At 48.5% G+C, this 23,458-nt stretch overlaps 1 protein-coding gene across 4 annotated transcripts in view; it reads right to left on the reverse strand.

Annotated features, from left to right (window-relative positions):
- Positions 1-546: 546 nt before the first annotated feature.
- Positions 547-23,458, reverse strand: part of MRRF (mitochondrial ribosome recycling factor) — a 59,081-nt gene continuing 36,169 nt past the window's right edge. For all 4 annotated transcript variants that reach the window (XM_063936933.1, XM_063936934.1, XM_063936935.1 and 1 more), the window contains exon 7: positions 547-1,426. In XM_063936933.1, the coding sequence (XP_063793003.1) occupies positions 1,349-1,426 (78 nt within the window). In that variant the 3' untranslated portion in view covers positions 547-1,348. The remainder of the gene's footprint in view (positions 1,427-23,458) is intronic.

Raw genomic sequence — 23,458 nt, forward strand, 5'->3', positions numbered from 1 at the left:
TGCTACAGGTGCTCCTCGAGTAACGGCAAAAACCATAGATTAATATTTACTTACATTAAGACGTTTCAAATTTACATCTCTATAGATTTACCAACTTTTTAACACTTGCTTATATTTACAACCGTGTAAATCATAAACTTTGTCCGAAGAACGGGTAGAACAGCTAGTCACCATTACTGGTGCAACAGTGGAGTTTTTTCCTACATCAATGACTGAGGAACAGAAGATGAAAGCAGATCGCTTCTTGCTTCTTTTCAATAAGCTCGTGTAAAAAGCATACTGTACAGCACAGTTTGCTTTTCAAATTTCCCCTGTTGTCAATGCAGTGAGAAGATCTGGTATAGTGCTGGCAGGTGTGAGTGCTCCAAAACTTCATGTGTCCATAGCACACAACCATACTACCAAACTGGCAATCACAATTAACAAAACTACTGCCACATATCCAGTAACAAGTCTGTGGTGTACCTTACAGATGAAGTCAGAGTAAAATATAATTCAGCCATATGTAAAACTATCTATATGAAACATTCAAATAAGACTACTAAATAAAATCCATGTAAAAAGGTACATGAGAAATAGCTTTATTTAAATTCATAAAATACATCACAGTGATTTGTTAAATGCTTCCTGGAAGTTTAGCTACTGTACATGTTAATGGGTGTTAAATATTTAATCAATATTGAATGAATTTTAGTATATAAGTCACTATATAGAGCTTTAAATCACCCAAAGTGGAAAGCAAACCAAAAACATCCCACTCCCCAAATAATGGAAAACTGTAACATTCGATATAGCAACATACTTATAAGAATGTACAGTAATCCTCATACTAGGAAGTACCTTTATATTACTGCAAAATGTCTTTACTGTACCTATAAGTACAGTAAATGCTCTATGATGTCAATGCGCATTTATTCTTCTGGTCAGGGAACCTCTGCATACCATGTCCACTCATCTCATTACGTGCGACAGTAAAAACCACAGTGAAACATAGCTTGTACTAACTGCACAGGTGCTTTTCCTGAAACTCTGGCAGCTCTCCATCAATCAGGACATGTACCCTATCAATCAGTATCAGGACTTCAATATATCAACTTCAGGATTTTTAGCCATCCAAGTGCTTTAAATTCTTATTTAAGTTCTCAATAACATATTTGTTGTAACAAATTCTGCAAAAGCGTTCCCAACGCACTATGGTCTACACCTTCAGGAGAACCTACAGTATATCATTCTTTTCACTTCTAAAACTGATGAAGGGTCAACACCTTGTTTCCAAGATACAGAGAGGAACATTTCTTATAGTACTACTCATCAGAGATCACATAATCTGCACTCCATCTGATGGGCCTTATTCCAAAAGTTCCTTGGTCTTTGATGCCAACTGTTTATCCAATGCTGCTGCTGCATCATCCGTCATCTGCTGGATCTGTAACAAATACAGTAATTAATACACATTTCACTATTGAAAAGAGATAGGTGAGCTCCTAAAGGATCATTTCAAAGAAATCAGGCAGCCACCCTCTCAAATTCTACGCCAGCCCCACCAGTAGACCTGGACTTGCCCCACCAATTTATAGTAATACCATAGATTACTCCTTCCAAATACTACCAGCCCTTTGTTTAAAAGTGATACTCAACCCCCCCTCCCCTCCAGAATACAAGCATACTGAGAAAGTTTGGGACCCTTAGAATAGCATTTTTGCCACCTTATTGCTCGGTGTATCATGGTTAATGGTACCCAAGATATATCAGACTACATCAGTGGCGTCCAAACTTTCTTGAATCACGGCGTCCTAGAGTATCAATATTTGAAATTTTTTTTTATGGCAGCCCTAGGATAAAAGTTTTCTATTGATAAATTGTTAATGGACCATTCAATGTACCATTCATTTTAATGGGGTGTCTACATGTAACGCACAAACTTATTTACATGAATGTTAACTGCTAGCTGGTATGTACACACTGCACTCAGAGATAAATTAACTTTTTCAAGTGAGGTTATATGCTCTAAGTGCACTGAAATTGTAAAAATAGTGCCTCACAAAACCCCAGTTGCACTGCAACATTACTTATCAGAGTATGTATGAATAGCATGGGTTTTATTGAACGATAGGTGAAAATAAAATGAGTGAAAATAAAAAATCAGTTGTGTTATTTAAGACAATTATATGTTCAAAAGTTAAAGACATGGTAAGAACACAGAGACAAGGCCATCCAGGGCTCTGACCGCGCAGCCACATGATACACTGGACTTGCGTTTTGTGGTCAGCATATGACACTGGTTGACAGGCATCTGCTGGCCAGTTGGATCTGGGATTTTATATGGCTCATTAAGCTCACTTGGGACTACACATACAATGAGATGGGGTTAATAACGAGATTTATGGTAAGAACTTACCGTTGTTAAATCTCTTTCTGCGAGGTACACTGGGCTCCACAAGGAATAACATCGGGGGGTAGAGTAGGATCTTGATCCGAGGCACCAACAGGCTCAAAGCTTTAGACTGTTCCCAAGATGCACAGACGCCTCCTCTATAACCCCGCCTCCATGCCAGTGAGCTCAGTTTAGTTAACCAGCCCAATGCAGTAGCAGGTACCAGAGATGACAACCGCTCATAGCCAATTACACCACACACTCACCGCAGGAGAGGGTGTCAGCGGCTATGCCAATACCATACCAAAAAAGCTAAGTGTGTAAGGGGGGGCGCCTTGTGGAGCCCAGTGTACCTCGCAGAAAGAGATTTAACAACGGTAAGTTCTTACCATAAATCTAATTTTCTGCTGCGGGGTACACTGGGCTCCACAAGGAATAACATCTGGGATGTCCTAAAGCAGTTCCTTATGGGAAAGGACGCACTGTAGCGGGCACAAGAACCCGGCGTCCAAAGGAAGCATCCTGGGAAGCGGCAGTATCAAAGGCATAGAACCTAATAAAACGTGTTCCTCGAGGACCACTGTCACTGACCTGGGTTGGGGATGTTGTGGACTCGGGGGTTCTTCCGATGGTCGGGAAAAGGAACCACAGGTGGGTCGGAGCAGGGATGGTCAGATATAGGATTTCCTCATACAAGACTCTGATAGTTAGGATTGGTGAAAAATGCTGAGGAACTTTATTAAGGGAAGGGAGCAATACAGCGGCACATGAAAGAAAGTGAACTTGTGGGCATTGTCAAAAAGTTACTGGAGAATTTGTGAGCAATGTTCAACTGATGAATGAAGAACTTGTGAGCGATGATGAAAGACACTGCAGAATTTGTGAGCGATGTTTTTAAGACACTGATGAATGAAGAACTTGTGAGCGATGATGAAAGACACTGAAGAATTTGTGAGCGATGTTTAATGACACTGATGAATGAAGAACTTGTGAGCGATGATGAAAGACACTGCAGAATTTGTGAGTGATGTTTTAAAGGCACTGATGAATAAAGAACTTGTGAGCGATGATGGAAGACACTGAAGAATTTGTGAGCGATGTTTAAGGACACAGAACGCTGGAAACACTAAAGTTGGTTCGGCCCGCAGGCCTTGCTGAATCCAGGGAGCGCTGGCAACTGCCCTGCAGAGGAACACACTAGTTGCTCGGATCACTGGAGACTGTGCTGCAGGAAGGCACCCTGAATGCTTGATGCACTGGAGTATAGCTGCTGGGAAACACACTGCGTACGGGAGCTCTGGTGTCCACTCTAGAAAAGAGACGATACTCAGGCGCCGAGGCTCTGCCCGGCGTCTGGTTTTGAATCTCCCGCCTCTACTGGATTGGTGAAGCGGGTTCGTGACATCACCTGCTCCCCGCCCACGTGACGCCGGCTGTCATGGCGGCGCCCACGCTCCGGGGAACCGCCGGGAGCCGCGCCAGCCAGACGCTGGGACCCGAGGACCGCCGGAGGTGAGGACCGCCAAACGGACCAGCAGCCACGCAGGGGTAAGCGCGCCGGCCGCTGCCCCTGGCGTGTGGCAGTACCCCCTCCTCCAGGAGTGGCCCCTGGACACTTCCCGGGCTTTGTTGGATGTCTGGAATGGAAGATCTGCACCAGTCGGGGGGCCATAACTTCAGTAGCTTTGACCCAGCTCCTCTCCTTAGGGCCATAACCTTTCCATTCTACCAAGTACTGCAGATTCTTGTGAAGATAACGAGAGTCAAGAATAGCTTTAAATTTCAAATTCCGTTCCGGCTTCAGTCTCTACAGAGGTTGGCCTAGGGGACTCTGAATGGAACCGATTTCAAATAAGGGGACGAAGGAGAGAAACATGGAAGGAATTTGGTACCCGAAAGTGGGAAGGCAAACCCAATTTGCAGACAACCGGGTTCAGAACTTGCAACACGGGATAAGGACCAATGAACATCGGGGCAAACTTCATAGCGGGCACTCTTAAACGGAGATTGCGGGTAGAGAGCCATACTCTATCACCAACTTTGTATTGGGCAGCTGCCCGTCGCTTCCAATCCGCAAAGAATTTGTAGCGGCCGGAGATTTTCTTGAGGTTAACGTGAACCCTACTCCAGATTTGACTGAAGTGCCGAAGAGTAGAAGCTGCATGTCACAACTGAGGGCCTGAGCTGACGGGAGGCAGCCTCAGTTGTAGGGGCTGAGATGTACCGGAACCTGGGAGGTTGCATCAGACCCCTGGACATGTAAGTAACATGAAGAATAACCGCCCGAAGGCGTGACCACGACAACTTGAATAAAAGTCAATGATGTTTATTTATGACAAACTCCATGCATCACAGTAGCAGTAAAAGAAACATAAAATCAGCAGAGAAATAATACAGTTCCTGGGTACTACAGGGTGGCAGGGGCCACAGAGCTCTGGTAGTATGAGACAGTTCTTATTATCTGCGAGTTGGAAAGTCCTTACCAGGCCCGACTGTAGCAATGAAGAAAGCCCAGGATCGTACCAGCTGGTGTTCCAGGGAAAGCTGGACTGCTGTAAATAAAATAGCTGCTGTGGGTTCTGGTTGGAACCAGACAGATGTTGGCACGGAGTGGATACTGGCTGGAACCAGTTAAATAATAAATGAAGCTTGAGAGCGATGCAATATGAATGAAATGTAGAGCTTGAGAGCGGAGAAATAATAATACCGGTGGAGAGTGGTAAACTGTAGAAAGGACACCGGCCCTTTAAGAGAAGCTGTACTCTGCTGGAAGCTGGGCTGGAAGCAGGTAAAGTTGTGGCTGGAAACAGATGAATCCAAAATGGATCGGAGAGTCAGGCTACACCGCAGGTGGAATGCTGGTGCGGGTCTCTATGGTGGAAGTCTTGAGACAGGAGCTGGAACCTGGAAGACAATCACAGGAGAGAGACAAACAGGAACTAGGTTTGACAACCAAAGCACTGACGCCTTCCTTGCTCAGGCACAGTGTATTTATACCTGCAGCAAGGAAGGGATTGGCTAGGCAATTATGCAGATTAACAATACTGACAACAGATTGGAGGAAATGATCAGCTGACAGAATCCAAGATGGCTGCGCCCATGCAGACACTTGGAGGGAAGTTTGGTTTGTAATCCACTCTGACACTCTGCATGCAGAAGCTCAGGGACGGCGGCGGAGGCCGCGGGAGACGCCATGCCAGATGTATTATGGCGTTACTGTGACAGCGTCTCAGAGAGACAGGAGAGGATGCAGGAATGTGAACATTAGGATAACAGATGGGATCCGGTGCTGGAGCGCTGAGCCAGCCTTAGGAGGCATCTGATGGGTAAGAAATGGCGTCCAGATACCCGGATCGTGACAGCACCCCTCCCTTTAGGAGTGGGCCCAGGACACTTCTTTGGCTTTTGAGGAAACTTGGAATGGAATCTCCGGACCAAGGCAGGAGCATGGACATCAGAAGCATTGGTCCATGAACGTTCCTCAGGGCCGTAACCCTTCCAGTCAATAAGATATTGTAGTTGACCGTAACGGTGACGTGAGTCCAGGATCTTAGCCACTTCATACTCAACGCCTCGTTGAGTTTGGACTTTCGGAGTTGGAGGAAGTGAGGAATGAAACCGATTTAAGATCAGCGGTTTCAACAGGGAAACATGGAATGTCCTGGGTATTTTTAAGAAGGGAGGCAAATGGAGTCTGTAAGCAACAGGATTGATGACTTGTTCAATCTTGAAAGGACCGATATAGCGAGGTGCAAACTTCATACTGGGAACTCGTAACCTCAAATTCTTCGTGGATAACCATACCCGATCACCCACCTTGAGAGCAGGAACTGCTCGACGCTTCCTATCCGCAAACTTCTTGTACCTGAACGATGCCTTGAGCAGAGCTGATCGTACGCTCTTCCAGATATTGGCAAACTGATGCAAGGTGATATCCACTGCGGGAACAGAAGTTGCTGGAAGCGGTTGGAACTCAGGGACTTTAGGGTGGAATCCAAAGTTAGTGAAGAATGGTGTTGAAGCAGATGAAGAATGATACTGGTTATGACAGAACTCGGCCCAGGGAAGTAATTGAACCCAGTCATCTTGAGAGGAGGACACATAGATGCGGAGGAAGGCCTCCAAGTCCTGATTCACCCTCTCGGTTTGACTATTGGTCTGAGGATGGTAAGCCGTGGAAAACTTTAGCTTGACTTGGAGGACTTGACATAAACTTCGCCAGAATTTGGCTGTGAATTGAACTCCTCGATCTGAGATAATTTCTTCAGGAAGACCGTGGAGTCGGAAGATCTCTTGTATGAATACTTGAGCCAACTTGGAAGCTGACGGAAGACCGGTGAGAGGAATGAAGTGTGCCATCTTGGTGAACCGGTCAACTACCACCCAGATGGTATTGAACTTGTTGCACATGGGTAAATCTGTAATAAAATCCATCGACAAATGGGTCCAAGGTCGACGGGGAACAGATAGTGGAACCAGTTGCCCCGCAGGCGACTGGCGGGATACCTTATGTTGAGCACACTTTGGGCAAGATGCAATAAACTCCAAGACGTCCTTTTTCAGAGTTGGCCACCAATAGGACCTAGAGATAAACTCCAGGGTTTTTTGGATACCTGTATGTCCGGCAAAACGGGAAGCATGGGCCCAATGCATGAGCTTCTTCCTTAGCATCGGTTTCACAAAAAACTTTTCCCTGATGGGGGCGTAGAGTCCATCCCTACCGTGGAGAATGCCAACGGATTTATAATAGGATGCTTGTCTGAAGACTCTGACTCATTTTCTTGCTCCCATGAGCGGGAAAGGGCATCGGCCTTGCGATTCTGAGAGCCCGGACAGAACTGGAGTTTAAAGTCGAACCTGGAAAAGAAAAGTGCCCATCTGGCCTGACGAGGGTTGAGACATTGTGCGCCTTTCAGATATAAAAGGTTCTTGTGGTCTGTAAGTATGGTGATTGAATGAGAAGCTCCCTCCAACAGATACCTCCACTCTTCTAGAGCGAGCTTGATGGCTAGCAACTCCTGGTCGCCAATGGCATAGTTGCGCTCAGCTGGGGAGAACTTCCGGGAGAAGAAACTGCAAGGGTGTAAATGGCCATCTTTAGCCCTCTGAGATAACACCGCTCCTACTCCAACGGAGGAGGCATCCACCTCTAAGATGAAAGGAGAGTCGATGTCAGGCTGTTTCAGAACAGGCGCAGAGATGAACCTTTGTTTTAACAGATGAAATGCTTGCATGGCTTCTTCAGACCACTTGGACGGGTTAGCACCCTTCTTAGTGAAAGCAGTAATAGGCGCCACAATGGTGGAAAAGTCTCGTATAAACTTTCGGTAATAGTTGGCGAACCCTAAGAACCTCTGGACCCCTTTGAGGGTTAAGGGTACCGGCCAATTTTGGATTGCTTGTAGTTTCTCAGGATCCATCTCTAGTCCGGAACCGGACACAATGTACCCTAGAAACGGAATGGACTTGACTTCAAAGACGCATTTCTCTAATTTGCAATAGAGATGATTGACACGGAGACGGGACAGAACCTCTTTAACCCAAAAACGATGTTCCTCTAAATCGTTGGCAAAAATGAGGATATCGTCTAGATAGACCACGACATGACGGTATAGAATGTCTCTGAAGATCTCATTGACAAAATGCTGGAAGACAGCTGGAGCATTGCTCAATCCGAAGGGCATGACGAGGTACTCATAATGTCCGTCACGGGTGTTAAAGGCCGTCTTCCACTCGTCACCCTCACGGATCCGGATGAGATTGTATGCACCTCTCAAGTCCAGCTTTGTAAAGATGGTAGCTCCGCTAACTCTGTCAAAGAGCTCAGTAATCAGGGGTAAAGGATAACGGTTCTTGATGGTAATGTCGTTCAAACCTCTGTAGTCGATGCACGGCCGCAGACCACCATCTTTCTTCTTTACAAAAAAGAAGCCTGCGCCGGCTGGAGAAGAAGAAGGTCGAATGAACCCCTTTGCTAGGTTCTCTTTAATGTATTCCTCCATAGAATGCGTCTCAGGCAGAGACAACGGATAAGTTCGGCCTCGAGGTGGAATCTTCCCTGGAACGAGATCAATCGGGCAGTCCCATTCTCTATGAGGAGGAAGGATATCAGCAGAAGCTTTACTGAACACATCCGTGAAATCTTGATATGGAGGAGGTGGAACATCAGATGACCTGGGGGAGGAAGAACAGACAGGCAATACTTTAAACAAACATGTCTCAGCACAGGAGGAACCCCATGCCAGGATTTGCGTAGTCGTCCAATCAATTGTAGGATTGTGAAGACGGAGCCATGGAAGGCCCAGGACCACAGGATGTGTGGCTCTTGGAATCACTAAAAAAGAAATAAGTTCGGAATGAAGAACTCCCACTTTCAGACGAACTGGTAGAGTCCTTAAAGAAATAACTGCATCAAAAATTTTGCTGCCATCCACGGCAGTTAAAGAAATGGACGAAGGAAGTCTCTCGGTGGGTAGGGACCACCGTTTAACATAGGCTTCGGTAATAAAGTTCCCAGCTGCTCCGGAATCAAGGAGGGCAATGACGTTCCGATAACGTTGAGCAACTTGAAGCGAGACTGGGAGATTACAATCTTGAGGAGATGGAGAGGAGATCATTACTCCTAGCCGGCCCTCTCCTTGGCGAGCTAGGATTTGGAGTTTCCCGGACGTTTGGGACAGGCATTAATGATGTGAGACGGAGCCGCACAATAAAGACAGAGAGACTCGGAGAGACGTCTTCGGCGCTCAGCAGGAGTTAAACGGGAACAGCCAATTTGCATGGGCTCATCTTTAGTTGGTGACAGTTGGCGAGGAGGAGGAGCAGAAGATTTTGGAGCAGATGATCTTCCACGCTCAGTTGCTCTCTCTCTGAAACGTAAATCAACTTTCGTGCAGAGTGAGATTAGCTCATCTAACTTGGAGGGTAAGTCTCTGGTAGCTAACTCATCTTTAATACGCTCAGATAAGCCATGCCAGAATGCAGCATACAGGGCCTCGTCGTTCCAGACCAGTTCGGATGCCAGGATCTGGAACTGTATCAGATATTGTCCTACAGTACGTGACCCCTGGCGTAAACGGAGAATCTCGGATGAAGCTGAGGTTACCCGGCCTGGCTCGTCGAAGATGCGCCTGAATGTTGACACGAATGCAGTGTAAGAAGATAGCAGGGTGTCGGACCTCTCCCATAACGGTGATGCCCAATCAAGGGCTGAGCCACTGAGAAGAGAAATAATGTAGGCAATTTTTGTACGGTCACTGGGAAAATTGCCAGGTTGTAGCTCAAACTGAATCTCACACTGGTTGAGAAATCCCCTGCAGAATCTTGGAGATCCGTCAAATTTTGCTGGCGTTGGAAGATGAAGACGTGGAGCAGAAATGGGTAAGGTGGGTGGGGTTATAGCTGGAGTCACTGTGGTTGACGCACCAGACGCGCCTGATCCACGGAGAGTTGTCTGAATCCCATCCAGCCGAGTAGAGAGATCCTGGAGACAGCGGATGATGTGGCCCTGTGCAGCCTCCTGATGTTCTAGTCGGGCTGCCAGTTCTTGCATCGGCCTGGCCGCTTGATCCTGGTCTCCGGCTGGATTCATTAGGTCAGTGCTTACTGTCACAACTGAGGGCCTGAGCTGACGGGAGGCAGCCTCAGTTGTAGGGGCTGAGATGTACCGGAACCTGGGAGGTTGTATCAGACCCCTGGACATGTAAGTAACATGAAGAATAACCGCCCGAAGGCGTGACCACGACAACTTGAATAAAAGTCAATGATGTTTATTTATGACAAACTCCATGCATCACAGTAGCAGTAAAAGAAACATAAAATCAGCAGAGAAATAATACAGTTCCTGGGTACTACAGGGTGGCAGGGGCCACAGAGCTCTGGTAGTATGAGACAGTTCTTATTATCTGCGAGTTGGAAAGTCCTTACCAGGCCCGACTGTAGCAATGAAGAAAGCCCAGGATCGTACCAGCTGGTGTTCCAGGGAAAGCTGGACTGCTGTAAATAAAATAGCTGCTGTGGGTTCTGGTTGGAACCAGACAGATGTTGGCACGGAGTGGATACTGTCTGGAACCAGTTAAATAATAAATGAAGCTTGAGAGCGATGCAATATGAATGAAATGTAGAGCTTGAGAGCGGAGAAATAATAATACCGGTGGAGAGTGGTAAACTGTAGAAAGGACACCGGCCCTTTAAGAGAAGCTGTACTCTGCTGGAAGCTGGGCTGGAAGCAGGTAAAGTTGTGGCTGGAAACAGATGAATCCAAAATGGATCGGAGAGTCAGGCTACACCGCAGGTGGAATGCTGGTGCGGGTCTCTATGGTGGAAGTCTTGAGACAGGAGCTGGAACCTGGAAGACAATCACAGGAGAGAGACAAACAGGAACTAGGTTTGACAACCAAAGCACTGACGCCTTCCTTGCTCAGGCACAGTGTATTTATACCTGCAGCAAGGAAGGGATTGGCTAGGCAATTATGCAGATTAACAATACTGACAACAGATTGGAGGAAATGATCAGCTGACAGAATCCAAGATGGCTGCGCCCATGCAGACACTTGGAGGGAAGTTTGGTTTGTAATCCTCTCTGACACTCTGCATGCAGAAGCTCAGGGACGGCGGCGGAGGCCGCGGGAGACGCCATGCCAGATGTATTATGGCGTTACTGTGACAGCGTCCCAGAGAGACAGGAGAGGATGCAGGAATGTGAACATTAGGATAACAGATGGGATCCGGTGCTGGAGTAAGAAATGGCGTCCAGATACCCGGATCGTGACACTGCAGCAGGAACATCTTCTGGGGGACAGACGGGTAATTTTGGAACTTGAGGATGGAATCCATAATTAATGAAGAATGTGGACTCACCAGTGGAAGAGTGGTACAAATGATTATGGGCAAACTCGGCCCAGGGCAACAGTTCCACCCAATCATCTTGTGAAGGAGAGAGATAAACGCGGAGAAAAGTCTCTAAATCTTGATTGACGCGTTCAGTTTGCCCATTGGTCTGAGGATGGTAGGCAGATGAAAACTTAAGTTTTATTTGTAAGGCTGAACAGAGAGCCCTCCAGAATCTTGCAGTGAACTGCACCCCCCGATCAGAGACTATTTCCTGAGGTAACCCATGCAGGCGGAAGTGTTCACGGATAAAGAATAAAGACAATTTGGGAGCTGACGGTAACCCGGTCAAAGGAACAAAATGTGCCATTTTAGAAAAGCGGTCAATAATCACCCAGACGGTATTGTGACCCTTGGAGAGGGGCAGTTCGGTAACAAAGTCCATAGAAATATGGGTCCAAGGCCTCTTAGGAATGGACAGTGGATGAAGCAACCCTGCAGGAGGCAGACGAAGAATTTTGTGCTGAGCACATTGAGGACATGAGTTGACATAATCTTGTATGTCCTTCTTCATAGTGTCCCACCAGTATGACCTTCGTAAAAACTCCCACATTTTTTGAACTCCAGGATGACCGGAAAACTTCGAGGTATGAGCCCACTACAACAACTTCGGTCGAAATTCAGCTGGCACAGACATTCTCCCAGGAGGAGGACCCAAAGCGGTGGGAGCTGCCGAAATAGAAACTGGACTGAGAATCAAAGCCTTTCCAACGGAATTCTCCTCATCTGAAGCCATCAAGGAACGAGATAAAGCATCAGCCTTGGTGTTAAACGTCCCAGCCCGGTACTTAATGACAAACGAGAATCGAGTGAAGAAGAGCGCCTATCTAGCTTGACGGGGATTCAAGCACTGGGCTGTCTTGAGATACAGCAAGTTCTTGTGATCGGTGTAAATCGTAATTAGGTGTTTAGCACCTTCCAATAGATATCTCCATTCTTCCAGGGCAGATTTTATTGCCAAGAGTTCCTGGTCTCCGATGGTGTACTTTCGTTCAGCAGGAGAGAACTTGTGAGAATGGAAACCACATGGATGTAACTTCCCGTCAGAGGAGTACTGTGAAAGCACGGCACCGATGCCGACCGAGGAAGCATCGACCTCCAAAAAGAATGGTTTTGAAAAATTCGGTTGCTGGAGTACCGGAGCGGACATAAAGGCTGCTTTCAACTGGGCGAACGCTGCTACAGCTTCAGAAGACCAGTGACTTGGGTCAGACCCCTTTTTGGTTAGGGCAGTAATAGGTGCCACAATGGTAGAGAATCCCTTTATGAATTTCCGGTAGTAATTCGCAAAACCCAGAAATCTTTGTACCGCTTTCAAGAAAAGAGGATGAGTACAGTCCCGAATAGCAGTGAGTTTTTCCGGTCCATGCGAAGCTCCGTACCTGAGATGACGTAACCAAGAAATAGAATTGAAGGAACCTCAAAGGTACATTTGGAGATCTTACCGTAGAGATGATTCCTTCAAAGACGAAGAAGTACCTCCTTGACCTGAACCCTATGCTCTGTGAGATTCTTAGAAAATATCAGAATGTCATCCAAGTATACCACTACACTTAGGTATAACATATCTCGGAAGATTTCATTCACAAATCCTTGGAAGACGGCAGGGGCATTGCTGAGGCCAAACGGCATTACCAGATATTCGTAATGCCCGTCCCTGGTATTGAAGGCCATCTTCCATTCGTCCCCCTGTCGAATACGAATCAAATTATAAGCTCCCCTTAAGTCGAGCTTCGTGAAGACATGGGCTCCGCGAACCCTATCAAATAGTTCCGTGATGAGCGGCAAAGGATATTTGTTCTTAATGGTGATTTTATTTAAGCCGCGGTAGTCAATGCATGGTCTCAACCCTCCGTCCTTCTTCTTCCCAAAAAAGAAGCCTGCTCCCGCCGGGGAGGTAGAGGGGCGAATGAATCCTTTCTGCAGATTAGACTTGATATAGTCCGACATGGCTTGGGTCTCGGGCAATGATAAGGGATAAGTGCACCCCCGGGGTGGCATTTTTCCTGGGATGAGCTCAATGGGACAGTCCCAGGGTCTATGGGGTGGTAACTGATCGGCCGCCTGTTCCGAAAACACACCTGCGAACTCCCGATAGGCCTCCGGAATGAGCTCCTCATCCGACTTGGAAGATACACGGAGCGGGTAGACAGGAGTGAGACAATTAGAATGACAAAATGAACTCCAGGATACTATTTGTGACAACTTCCAGTCGACGTGAGGGTTGTGTACTTTAAGCCAAGGAAGACCAAGAACCAGATCGTGAGGCATCTCCCGAATCACTAGGAACTCCAGATGTTCTTGATGTAGAGCTCCAACCTGCAGTTTGATTGGCACTGTGCGACTTGAAATAAGACCATTAGAAATTTGGGTACCATTGATGGCAGTCAACGTAATAGGTCGTTCGACGGACTGTAACTGTAAACCCAGTTTTTGGACACAGGAAAGAAACAAAATTCCCTGCAGCCCCGGAATCCAGCAGGGCCTTAACAGGTTTGGCTATAGACCCAGAAAACAGAGACACGGAGAGTAAACAGTCCACTGTCGGAGAAGGTTTAGATGTAACCCCTAACTCAACTCCTCCGGAACAAGCTAGGACTGCCCGTTTCCCGGACGGGACTTACAAAACTTGAGAAAGTGATCCGCAGCTCCACAGTAGAGGCAGAGTCTACCCTCACGACGGCGCTGTCGTTCTTCCGGGGACAGCCGAGATCGATTAATTTGCATAAGTTCGTCTGGACTTGGGGTGACCGTTTGCTTAGATGGGAGAGACCGGAATCTGGATCGTTCTGACCGACTACGTTCGCCACCTCATTCCTGCATACGAAGATCCACCTTTACACAGAGTGAGATCAACTGTTCTAAGGAATCTGGCAAATCCCTAGTGATCAGTTCGTCTTTTAGACGGTCGGAGAGCCCATTCCAGAAAGCGGCCCGGAGAGCATCATTATTCCAGCGCAGTTCCGAGGCTATGGTTTGGAAATGAATCACATACTGTCCCACTGAACGGGAGCCTTGTCGGACTCGGAGCAAATCCGAAGAAGCAGCGGTCGTTCTGCCGGGCTCATCGAAGATCCTTCGGAATGACATGATGAAATTGGTGTAACTGGAAACCAACGGGTCAGACCGCACCCATAACGGAGACACCCAATCCAACGCTGAACCTTCAAGCAAGGAAATAATGTACGCCACCTTGGACCGATCTGTGGGGAAGTTGTGTGAGAGAAGTTCAAAATGTACCTCGCATTGGTTGAGAAAACCACAGCAATTCTTTGGATTCCCATTATAGCGAGAAGGAGTGGAAAGCTGAAGGCGTGACCTGGTTCCAGACAGGGATTGAACATTACTAGGGACAACCACAGGAGCGGGTACTGGAGCTGGAGACGGAACTACTGAAGCCAGAATTTGATCCAGCCGACCGGATAACTCCTGGAGATACTGCATCACTTCGCTCTGTGCCGCCTCCTGACTTTGAACTCGGGAAACCAGATCCTGGATGGCGCTTGCCTCTGGGTTCCGATCCCACGGGTCCATGTGGCCCAAGTATACTGTCACTGACCTGGGTTGGGGATGTTGTGGACTCGAGGGTTCTTCCGATGGTCGGGAAAAGGAACCACAGGTGGGTCGGAGCAGGGATGGTCGGATATAGGATTTCCTCATACAAGACTCCGATAGTTAGGATTGGTGAAAAATGCTGAGGAACTTTATTAAGGGAAGGGAGCAATACAGCGGCACATGAAAGAAAGTGAACTTGTGGGCATTGTCAAAAAGTTACTGGAGAATTTGTAAGCAATGTTCAACTGATGAATGAAGAACTTGTGAGCGATGATGGAAGACACTGAAGAATTTGTGAGCGATGTTTAAGGACACTGATGAATGAAGAACTTGTGAGCGATGATGGAAGACACTGAAGAATTTGTGAGCGATGTTTAAGGACACAGAACGCTGGAAACTCTAAAGTTGGTTCGGCCCGCAGGCCTTGCTGAATCCAGGGAGCGCTGGCAACTGCCCTGCAGAGGAACACACTAGTTGCTCGGATCACTGGAGACTGTGCTGCAGGAAGGCACCCTGAATGCTTGATGCACTAGAGTATAGCTGCTGGGAAACACACTGCGTACGGGAGCTCTGGCGTCCACTTCAGAAAAGAGACTATACTCAGGCGCCGAGGCTCTGCCCGGCGTCTGGTTTTGAATCTCCCGCCTCTACTGGATTGGTAAAGCGGGTTCGTGACATCACCTGCTCCCCGCCCATGTGACACCGGCTGTCATGGCGGCGCCCACGCTCCGGGGAACCGCCGGGAGCCACGCCAGACCTGAGGACCGCCAAACGGACCAGCAGCCACGCAGGGGTACGCGCGGCGACCGCTGCCCCTGGCGTGTGACAACCACGTAGCCACCTTGCACAATTGTTTATGGGTCGCACCACGGTGGGCCGCCCAAGAAGGTCCAACTGACTGAGTAGAATGGACTTTGATGGTAGCAGGAACCGGATGACCAGCCTGTACATAAGCATGTGCAATCACCATTCTAATCCAACTGGCCAATGTCTGCTTAGAAGCAGGCCAGCCACGTTTGTGAAAACCAAACACAAAAAGAGAATCAGATTTCCTAACGGAGGAAGTTCTCTTCACATAGATGCGGAGAGCCTGTACCAAATCCAAAGACCGCTCTTTGGAAGACAACTCAGGAGAATTAAAGGCCGGACCACAATCTCCTGGTTAAGGTGGAAGGAAGACACCACCTTGGGTAAATAACCTGGGCGTGTCCGAAGAACTGCCCGGTCACGGTGAAAAATCAAATAGGGGGACTTATAGGATAAGGCACCCAAATCCGAGACCCTTCTAGCTGAAGCAATAGCCAGCAAAAACAACACCTTAAGGGAAAGCCACTTAAGGTCAGCAGAGGTAAGAGGCTCAAATGGAGAGACTCTTGTAAAGCCTCCAAAACCACCGACAGATCCCAAGGGGCCACAGGTGGTACATAAGGAGGCTGAATCCTCAGCACACCCTGAGTGAATGTATGGACATCAGGTACGGTAGCGATCTTTCTCTGAAACCAAACCGACAAGGCCGAGATGTGAACCTTGAGGGAGGCCAGACGCAGGCCTAAATCCAGGGCTTGTTGTAGAAAGGCCAATAGTTTGGCCATACTAAACTTGAAAACGTCATGATTGTGAGACGCACACCAAGTAAAGTAAGCATTCCAGACCCTATAATATATACGAGCAGAAGCCGGCTTACGGGCCTTCAACATAATTTGAACGACCGCCTCAGAAAAACCCTTGGCCCTCAGGACGGAAGCTTCAAGAGCCATGCCATCAAAGCCAGACGGACCAAATCCTGGTAAACACAAGGGCCCTGAACGAGGAGGTCTGGTCGTTGTGGAACGATCCAACGAGAGGCCCTGTAGATCGGAGAACCAGTGCCGCCTGGGCCACGCTGGAGCAACTAGAAGAAGGTTTCCTCCTTCTTGCTTGAACTTCCGTATTACTCTGGGCATGAGGGACACTGGAGGGAACACATACGGCAGCTGAAAGTTCCACGGGATTGATAGAGCATCCACGAATGCTGCTTGAGGATCCCTTGTCCGTGCTCCGAAGACCGGAACCTTGTGATTGTGTCGAGACGCCATCAGGTCCACATCTGGGAGACCCCACTTGTCCACGAGAAGTTGAACACCTCCGGATGTAGGCTCCACTCTCCGGCGACTGAGATAGTCCGCCTCCCAGTTCAGAACGCCCGGAATGAACACTGCTGATATGGCCGGCAGATGGCGTTCTGCCCACTGAAGAATCCTTGATACTTCCCTCATTGCCATGTGGCTTTGAGTGCCACCCTGATGATTGATGTACCCCACCGTGGTGGCGTTGACCGATTGTACTTGTAAAGGTCTATTCTGTATCAGATGGTGGGTCATTGTCAATGCATTGAACACTGCCCGCAGTTCCAGAATGTTTATCGGGAGTAGAGACTCCTCCTCAGTCCACCGACCCTGGAGAGAGTGTTGTTCCAACACCGCGCCCCAACCTCTCAGACTGGCATCCGTCGTCAGCAGGACCCAGTTGGATATCCAGAAGGGACGGCCCCTGCTCAATCGTCCCACTTGGACAGAAATCAAACTTCTGCAGAGGGCGAGAATGGAATTGAGCATACTCCACTATGTCTAAAGCCGACACCATGAGACCTAGCAGTTGCATCGCCGAATGAATCGACACTTGCGGACGGGATAGGAAGCATCGGATCTCATCCTGAAGCTTCAGGATTTTCTCCTGAGACAGGAACAACCGCTGGTTGTGGGTGTCCAATAACGCTCCCAGGTGTACCATGCTCCGAGCAGGAACCAGGGAGGATTTCTTCCAGTTGATCAGCCATCCGTGGGCTTTCATGCACTGGATTGTCAAATCGAGATGACACAGGAGTAGCTCTGGGGAACTCGCCAGGATCAACAAATCGTCTAGGTATGGTAGTATCCTGACCCCTTTGACGGCGTAGCGTGGCAGTCATGACCACCATAACCTTGGTGAAGACTCGCAGAGCTGTTGTCAAACCAAAAGGTAACGCCCGAAATTGGTAATGAAGGTTGCAAACTGCAAACCGCAGGTACTACTGATGAGATACCGCAATAGGAATACGTAGGTAGGCATCCTGTATGTCCAGGGAGACCATATAGTCCCCAAGCTCCATGGCCAGAACAATAGAGCGCAGCGTTTCCATACGGAACTTGGAAATTCGCACATGCTTGTTCAAGGACTTCAGATTGAGAATGGGCTGCGAGGACCCGTTCGGTTTCAGGACTAGAAACAGAGGTGAATAGAACCCCTCGACCCTCTGAGTCAGAGGCACCTGTTCCACCACTTCTGTGGACAGGAGGGAATGTACCACCAAGTGAAACATGTTTGCTTTTGCAGAGAGGCACATCTGTTCAGCAAAATCGATGAGGGGGGCGATTCTTGAAGGGTATGGCATAACCTCGAGCAACGACTTCCCTCACCCAGGTATCTGAAGTGGTCTTCAACCATTCCTTGGTAAAACCTAGAAGTCGTCCCCCCCTCCCTGGGATCCCCCAGAAGGGAGGCCCGCCCCACCATGCGGCCGGCTTATCAGTTTTTGAAGCTGGCTGACTGGCGTCCCAAGCATGCTTCGGTCTGGGCTTGGCAGGCCTGGAAGTACAGACTTGCTTTGGGTACGCCTGACCTTTTGCTTTACCTGGAGTATGAAAGGGCCGAGGGAAAGTACTTTTAGCCTTCTGTGCGGAAGGAGCCGTACTAGGTAGGCAGGCTGTTTTAGTAGTAGCCAGGTCAGCCACAATCTTATTGAGGTCTTCTCCAAAGAGAATGTCTCCCTTGAAAGGAAGTACCTCAAGGGTTTTTCTGGAATCCAAATCCACCGACCAGGATCTCAACCAAAGGATACGTCTGGCCAAAATGGACGCAGTAGCAGCCTTGGCCGCGAGCACCCCAGCATCGGAGGCCGCCTCCTTAAGGTACAGAGAAGCCGTGGCAATATATGAGAGACATTGTCAAACATGCTCAGAAGAATCAGATAGCAGTTCCGCCTCGAGTTCCTAAGTCCACGCCTCAACAGCTTCAGCAGCCCAAGTCGCTGCAATAGTTGGCCTTTGAACAGCCCCAGACAGGGTATAAATCACTTTTAAACAGCCCTCCACCCGACGATCCGTCGGTTCCTTCAGAGAGGTGACGGTAGTTACTGGCAGGGCAGAGGAAACAACCATACGCGCCACATGAGAATGTACAGGCGGAGGGGTTTCCCAATTTTTACACACCTCCGCAGAGAGAGGATAGCGAGCCAACAGTCTCTTATTCGGTGTAAACTTTGTCCCAGGATTTTCCCAGGATTCCTGACGTATGTCAATCAGGTGTTTAGAGTAGGGTAGAACCTGCTTAACCACCTTCTTATGCTTAAACCTATCAGGTTTCTTGGAGACAGTCTCAGGCTCAGAATCATCAGCCACCTGAAGAATGAGCCGTATCGCCTCAATCAAATCCGAGACATCCACAAACGATTTCCCCTCCCCATCTGAAACATCAGCGTCAGTGTCCGAGGGGTCAGTATAAGTACCGTCCTCCTCGGAGGACGTGTCAGTTAAGGCCGCGGATCGGGAAGAGGTAATGGCCCTTTTAGAAGACGACTTAGTCTTATGCAGGCGAGAGTGACCCTTAGATTTGGACAGTATGGCTATATGTAATAATAAGAATTTACTCACCGGTAATTCTATTTCTCGTAGTCCGTAGTGGATGCTGGGAACTCCGTAAGGACCATGGGAAATAGCGGGCTCCGAAGGAGGCTGGGCACTCTAGAAAGATTTATGACTACCTGGTGTGCACTGGCTCCTCCCACTATGACCCTCCTCCAAGCCTCAGTTAGGACACTGTGCCCGGACGAGCTGACATAATAAGGAAGGATTTTGAATCCCGGGTAAGACTCATACCAGCCACACCAATCACACCGTACAACTCGTGATACTATATCCAGTTTGACAGTATGAAAACAACTGAGCCTCTCAACAGATGGCTCAACAATAACCCTTTAGTTAGCAATAACTATGTACAAGTATTGCAGACAATCCGCACTTGGGATGGGCGCCCAGCATCCACTACGGACTACGAGAAATAGAATTACCGGTGAGTAAATTCTTATTTTCTCTGACGTCCTAGTGGATGCTGGGAACTCCGTAAGGACCATGGGGATTATACCAAAGCTCCGAAACGGACGGGAGAGTGCGGATGACTCTGCAGCACCGAATGAGAGAACTCAAGGTCCTCCTCAGCCAGGGTATCAAATTTGTAGAATTTTGCAAACGTGTTTGCCCCTGACCAAGTAGCTGCTCGGCAAAGTTGTAAAGCCGAGACCCCTCGGGCAGCCGCCCAAGATGAGCCCACCTTCCTTGTGGAATGGGCATTTACAGATTTTGGCTGTGGCAGGCCTGCCACAGAATGTGCAAGCTGAATTGTACTACAAATCCAGCGAGCAATAGTCTGCTTAGAAGCAGGAGCACCCAGCTTGTTGGGTGCATACAGGATAAACAGCGAGTCAGATTTTCTGACTCCAGCCGTCCTGGAAACATATTTTCAGGGCCCTGACAACGTCCAGTAACTTGGAGTCCTCCAAATCCCTAGTAGCCGCAGGCACTACAATAGGCTGGTTCAGGTGAAACGCTGACACCACCTTAGGGAGAAACTGGGGACGAGTCCTCAATTCTGCCCTATCCATATGGAAATTCAGATAAGGGCTTTTACATGATAAAGCCGCCAATTCTGACACTCGCCTGGCTGAAGCCAAGGCCAATAACATGACCACTTTCCACGTGAGATATTTTAGATCCACGGTTTTTAGTGGCTCAAACCAATGTGATTTTAAGAAACTCAACACCACGTTGAGATCCCAAGGTGCCACAGGAGGCACAAACGGGGGCTGAATATGCAGCACTCCTTTCACAAATGTCTGAACTTCAGGTACTGAAGCTAGTTCTTTTTGAAAGAAAATCGACAGAGCCGAGATCTGTACTTTAATGGAGCCTAGTTTTAGGCCCATATTCACTCCTGCTTGCAGGAAATGCAGAAATCGACCCAGCTGAAATTCCTCTGTTGGGGCCTTTTTTGCCTCGCACCATGCAACATATTTCCGCCATATGCGGTGATAATGCTTTGCCGTAACATCTTTCCTGGCTTTAATAAGCGTAGGAATGACTTCTTCCGGAATACCCTTTTCCTTCAGGATCCGGCGTTCAACCGCCATGCCGTCAAACGCAGCCGCGGTAAGTCTTGGAACAGACAGGGCCCTTGCTGTAGCAGGTCCTGTCTGAGCGGTAGAGGCCACGGGTCCTCTGAGAGCATCTCTTGAAGTTCCGGGTACCACGCTCGTCTTGGCCAATCCGGAACCACGAGAATTGTGTTTACTCCTCGCTTTCTTATTATTCTCAATACCTTTGGTATGAGAGGCAGAGGAGGGAACACATAAACCGACTGGTACACCCACGGTGTCACTAGAGCGTCCACAGCTATCGCCTGAGGGTCCCTTGACCTGGCGCAATATCTTTTCAACTTTTTGTTGAGGCGGGACGCCATCATGTCCACCTGTGGTTTTTCCCAACGGTTTACCAGCATCTGGAAAACTTCTGGATGAAGTCCCCACTCTCCCGGGTGGAGGTCGTGTCTGCTGAGGAAGTCTGCTTCCCAGTTGTCCACTCCCGGAATGAACACTGCTGACAGTGCTAGAACATGATTCTCTGCCCATCGGAGAATTCTTGTGGCTTCTGCCATCGCCATCCTGCTTCTTGTGCCTCCCTGTCGATTTACATGGGCGACTGCCGTGATGTTGTCTGACTGGATCAGCACCGGCTGGTGTAGGAGCAGGGATTTTGCCTGATTTAGGGCATTGTAAATGGCCCTTAGTTCCAGAATATTTATGTGAAGGGAAGTCTCCTGACTCGACCATAGTCCTTCGAAATTTCTTCCCTGTGCGACTGCCCCCCAGCCTCGAAGGCTGGCATCCGTGGTCACCAGGACCCAGTCCTGTATGCCGAACCTGCGGCCCTCTAGAAGATGGGCACTCTGCAGCCACCACAGTAGAGACACCCTGGTTCTTGGAGACAGGGTTATTAAGCGATGCATCTGAAGATGCGATCCGGACCATTGGTCCAACACGTCCCACTGAAAGATTCTGGCATGGAACCTGCCGAAGGGAATTGCTTTGTAAGAAGCTACCATCTTTCCCAGGACCCGCGTGCAGTGATGCACCGATACCTGTTTTGGTTTCAGGAGGTCTCTGACTAGAGATGACAACTCCCTGGCTTTCTCCTCCGGGAGAAACACTTTTTTCTGGACTGTATCCAGAATCATACCCAGGAACAGTAGCCGTGTCGTCGGAACCAGCTGTGACTTTGGGATATTCAGAATCCAGCCGTGCTGGTGCAGCACTTCCTGAGATAGTGCTACTCCCACCAACAACTGTTCCTTGGACCTCGCCTTTATTAGGAGATCGTCCAAGTACGGGATAATTAAAACTCCCTTTTTTCGAAGGAGTATCATCATTTCCGCCATAACCTTGGTAAATACCCTCGGTGCCGTGGACAGTCCAAACGGCAGCGTCTGGAATTGGTAATGGCAATCCTGTACCACAAATCTGAGGTACTCCTGGTGAGGATGGTAAATGGGGACATGCAAGTAAGCATCCTTGATGTCCAGGGATACCATGTAATCCCCCTCGTCCAGGCTTGCAATAACCGCCCTGAGCGATTCCATCTTGAACTTGAATTTTTTTATGTATGTGTTCAAGGATTTCAAATTTAAAATGGGTCTCACCGAACCGTCCGGTTTCGGCACCACAAATAGTGTGGAATAGTAACCCCGGCCTTGTTGAAGTAGGGGTACCTTGATTATCACCTGCTGGGAATACAGCTTGTCAATTGCCGCTAGCACCGCCTCCCTGTCTGAGGGAGCAATCGGCAAGGCAGATTTTAGGAACCGGTGGGGTGGAGACGCCTCGAATTCCAGTTTGTACCCCTGAGATACTATTTGAAGGATCCAGGGATCCACCTGTGAGCGAGCCCACTGATCGCTGAAATTCTTGAGGCGTCCCCCCACCGTACCTGGCTCCGCCTGTGGAGCCCCACCGTCATGCGGCGGACTTGGAAGAGGAAGCGGGGGAGGACTTTTGCTCCTGGGAACCTGCTGTTTGTTGCAGTCTTTTTCCCCTACCTCTGCCTCTGGACAGAAAAGACCCGCCTTTTCCACGCTTGTTTTTCTGGGTCCGAAAGGACTGAACCTGATAAAACGGCGCCTTCTTAGGCTGTGAGGGGACATGGGGTAAAAATGCTGACATCCCAGACGTTGCTGTGGAAACTAGGTCCGAGAGACCATCCCCAAATAATTCCTCACCCTTATATGGCAAAACTTCCATGTGCCTTTTAGAATCTGCATCTCCTGTCCACTGGCGAGTCCATAAGCCTCTCCTAGCAGAAATGGACAATGCACTTACTTTAGATGCCAGCCGGCAGATTTCCCTCTGTGCATCTCTCATATATAAGACTGAGTCTTTGATATGGTCTATGGTTAGCAGGATCGTGTCTCTGTCTAATGTGTCAATATTTTCTGACAGTTTATCTGACCACGCAGCGGCAGCACTGCACATCCATGCTGACGCAATAGCTGGCCTAAGTATAATGCCTGAGTGTGTAT

The sequence above is a fragment of the Pseudophryne corroboree genome, chromosome 8 (genome assembly GCF_028390025.1).
Source record: "Pseudophryne corroboree isolate aPseCor3 chromosome 8, aPseCor3.hap2, whole genome shotgun sequence".
NCBI classification, from domain to species: Eukaryota; Metazoa; Chordata; class Amphibia; order Anura; family Myobatrachidae; genus Pseudophryne; species Pseudophryne corroboree.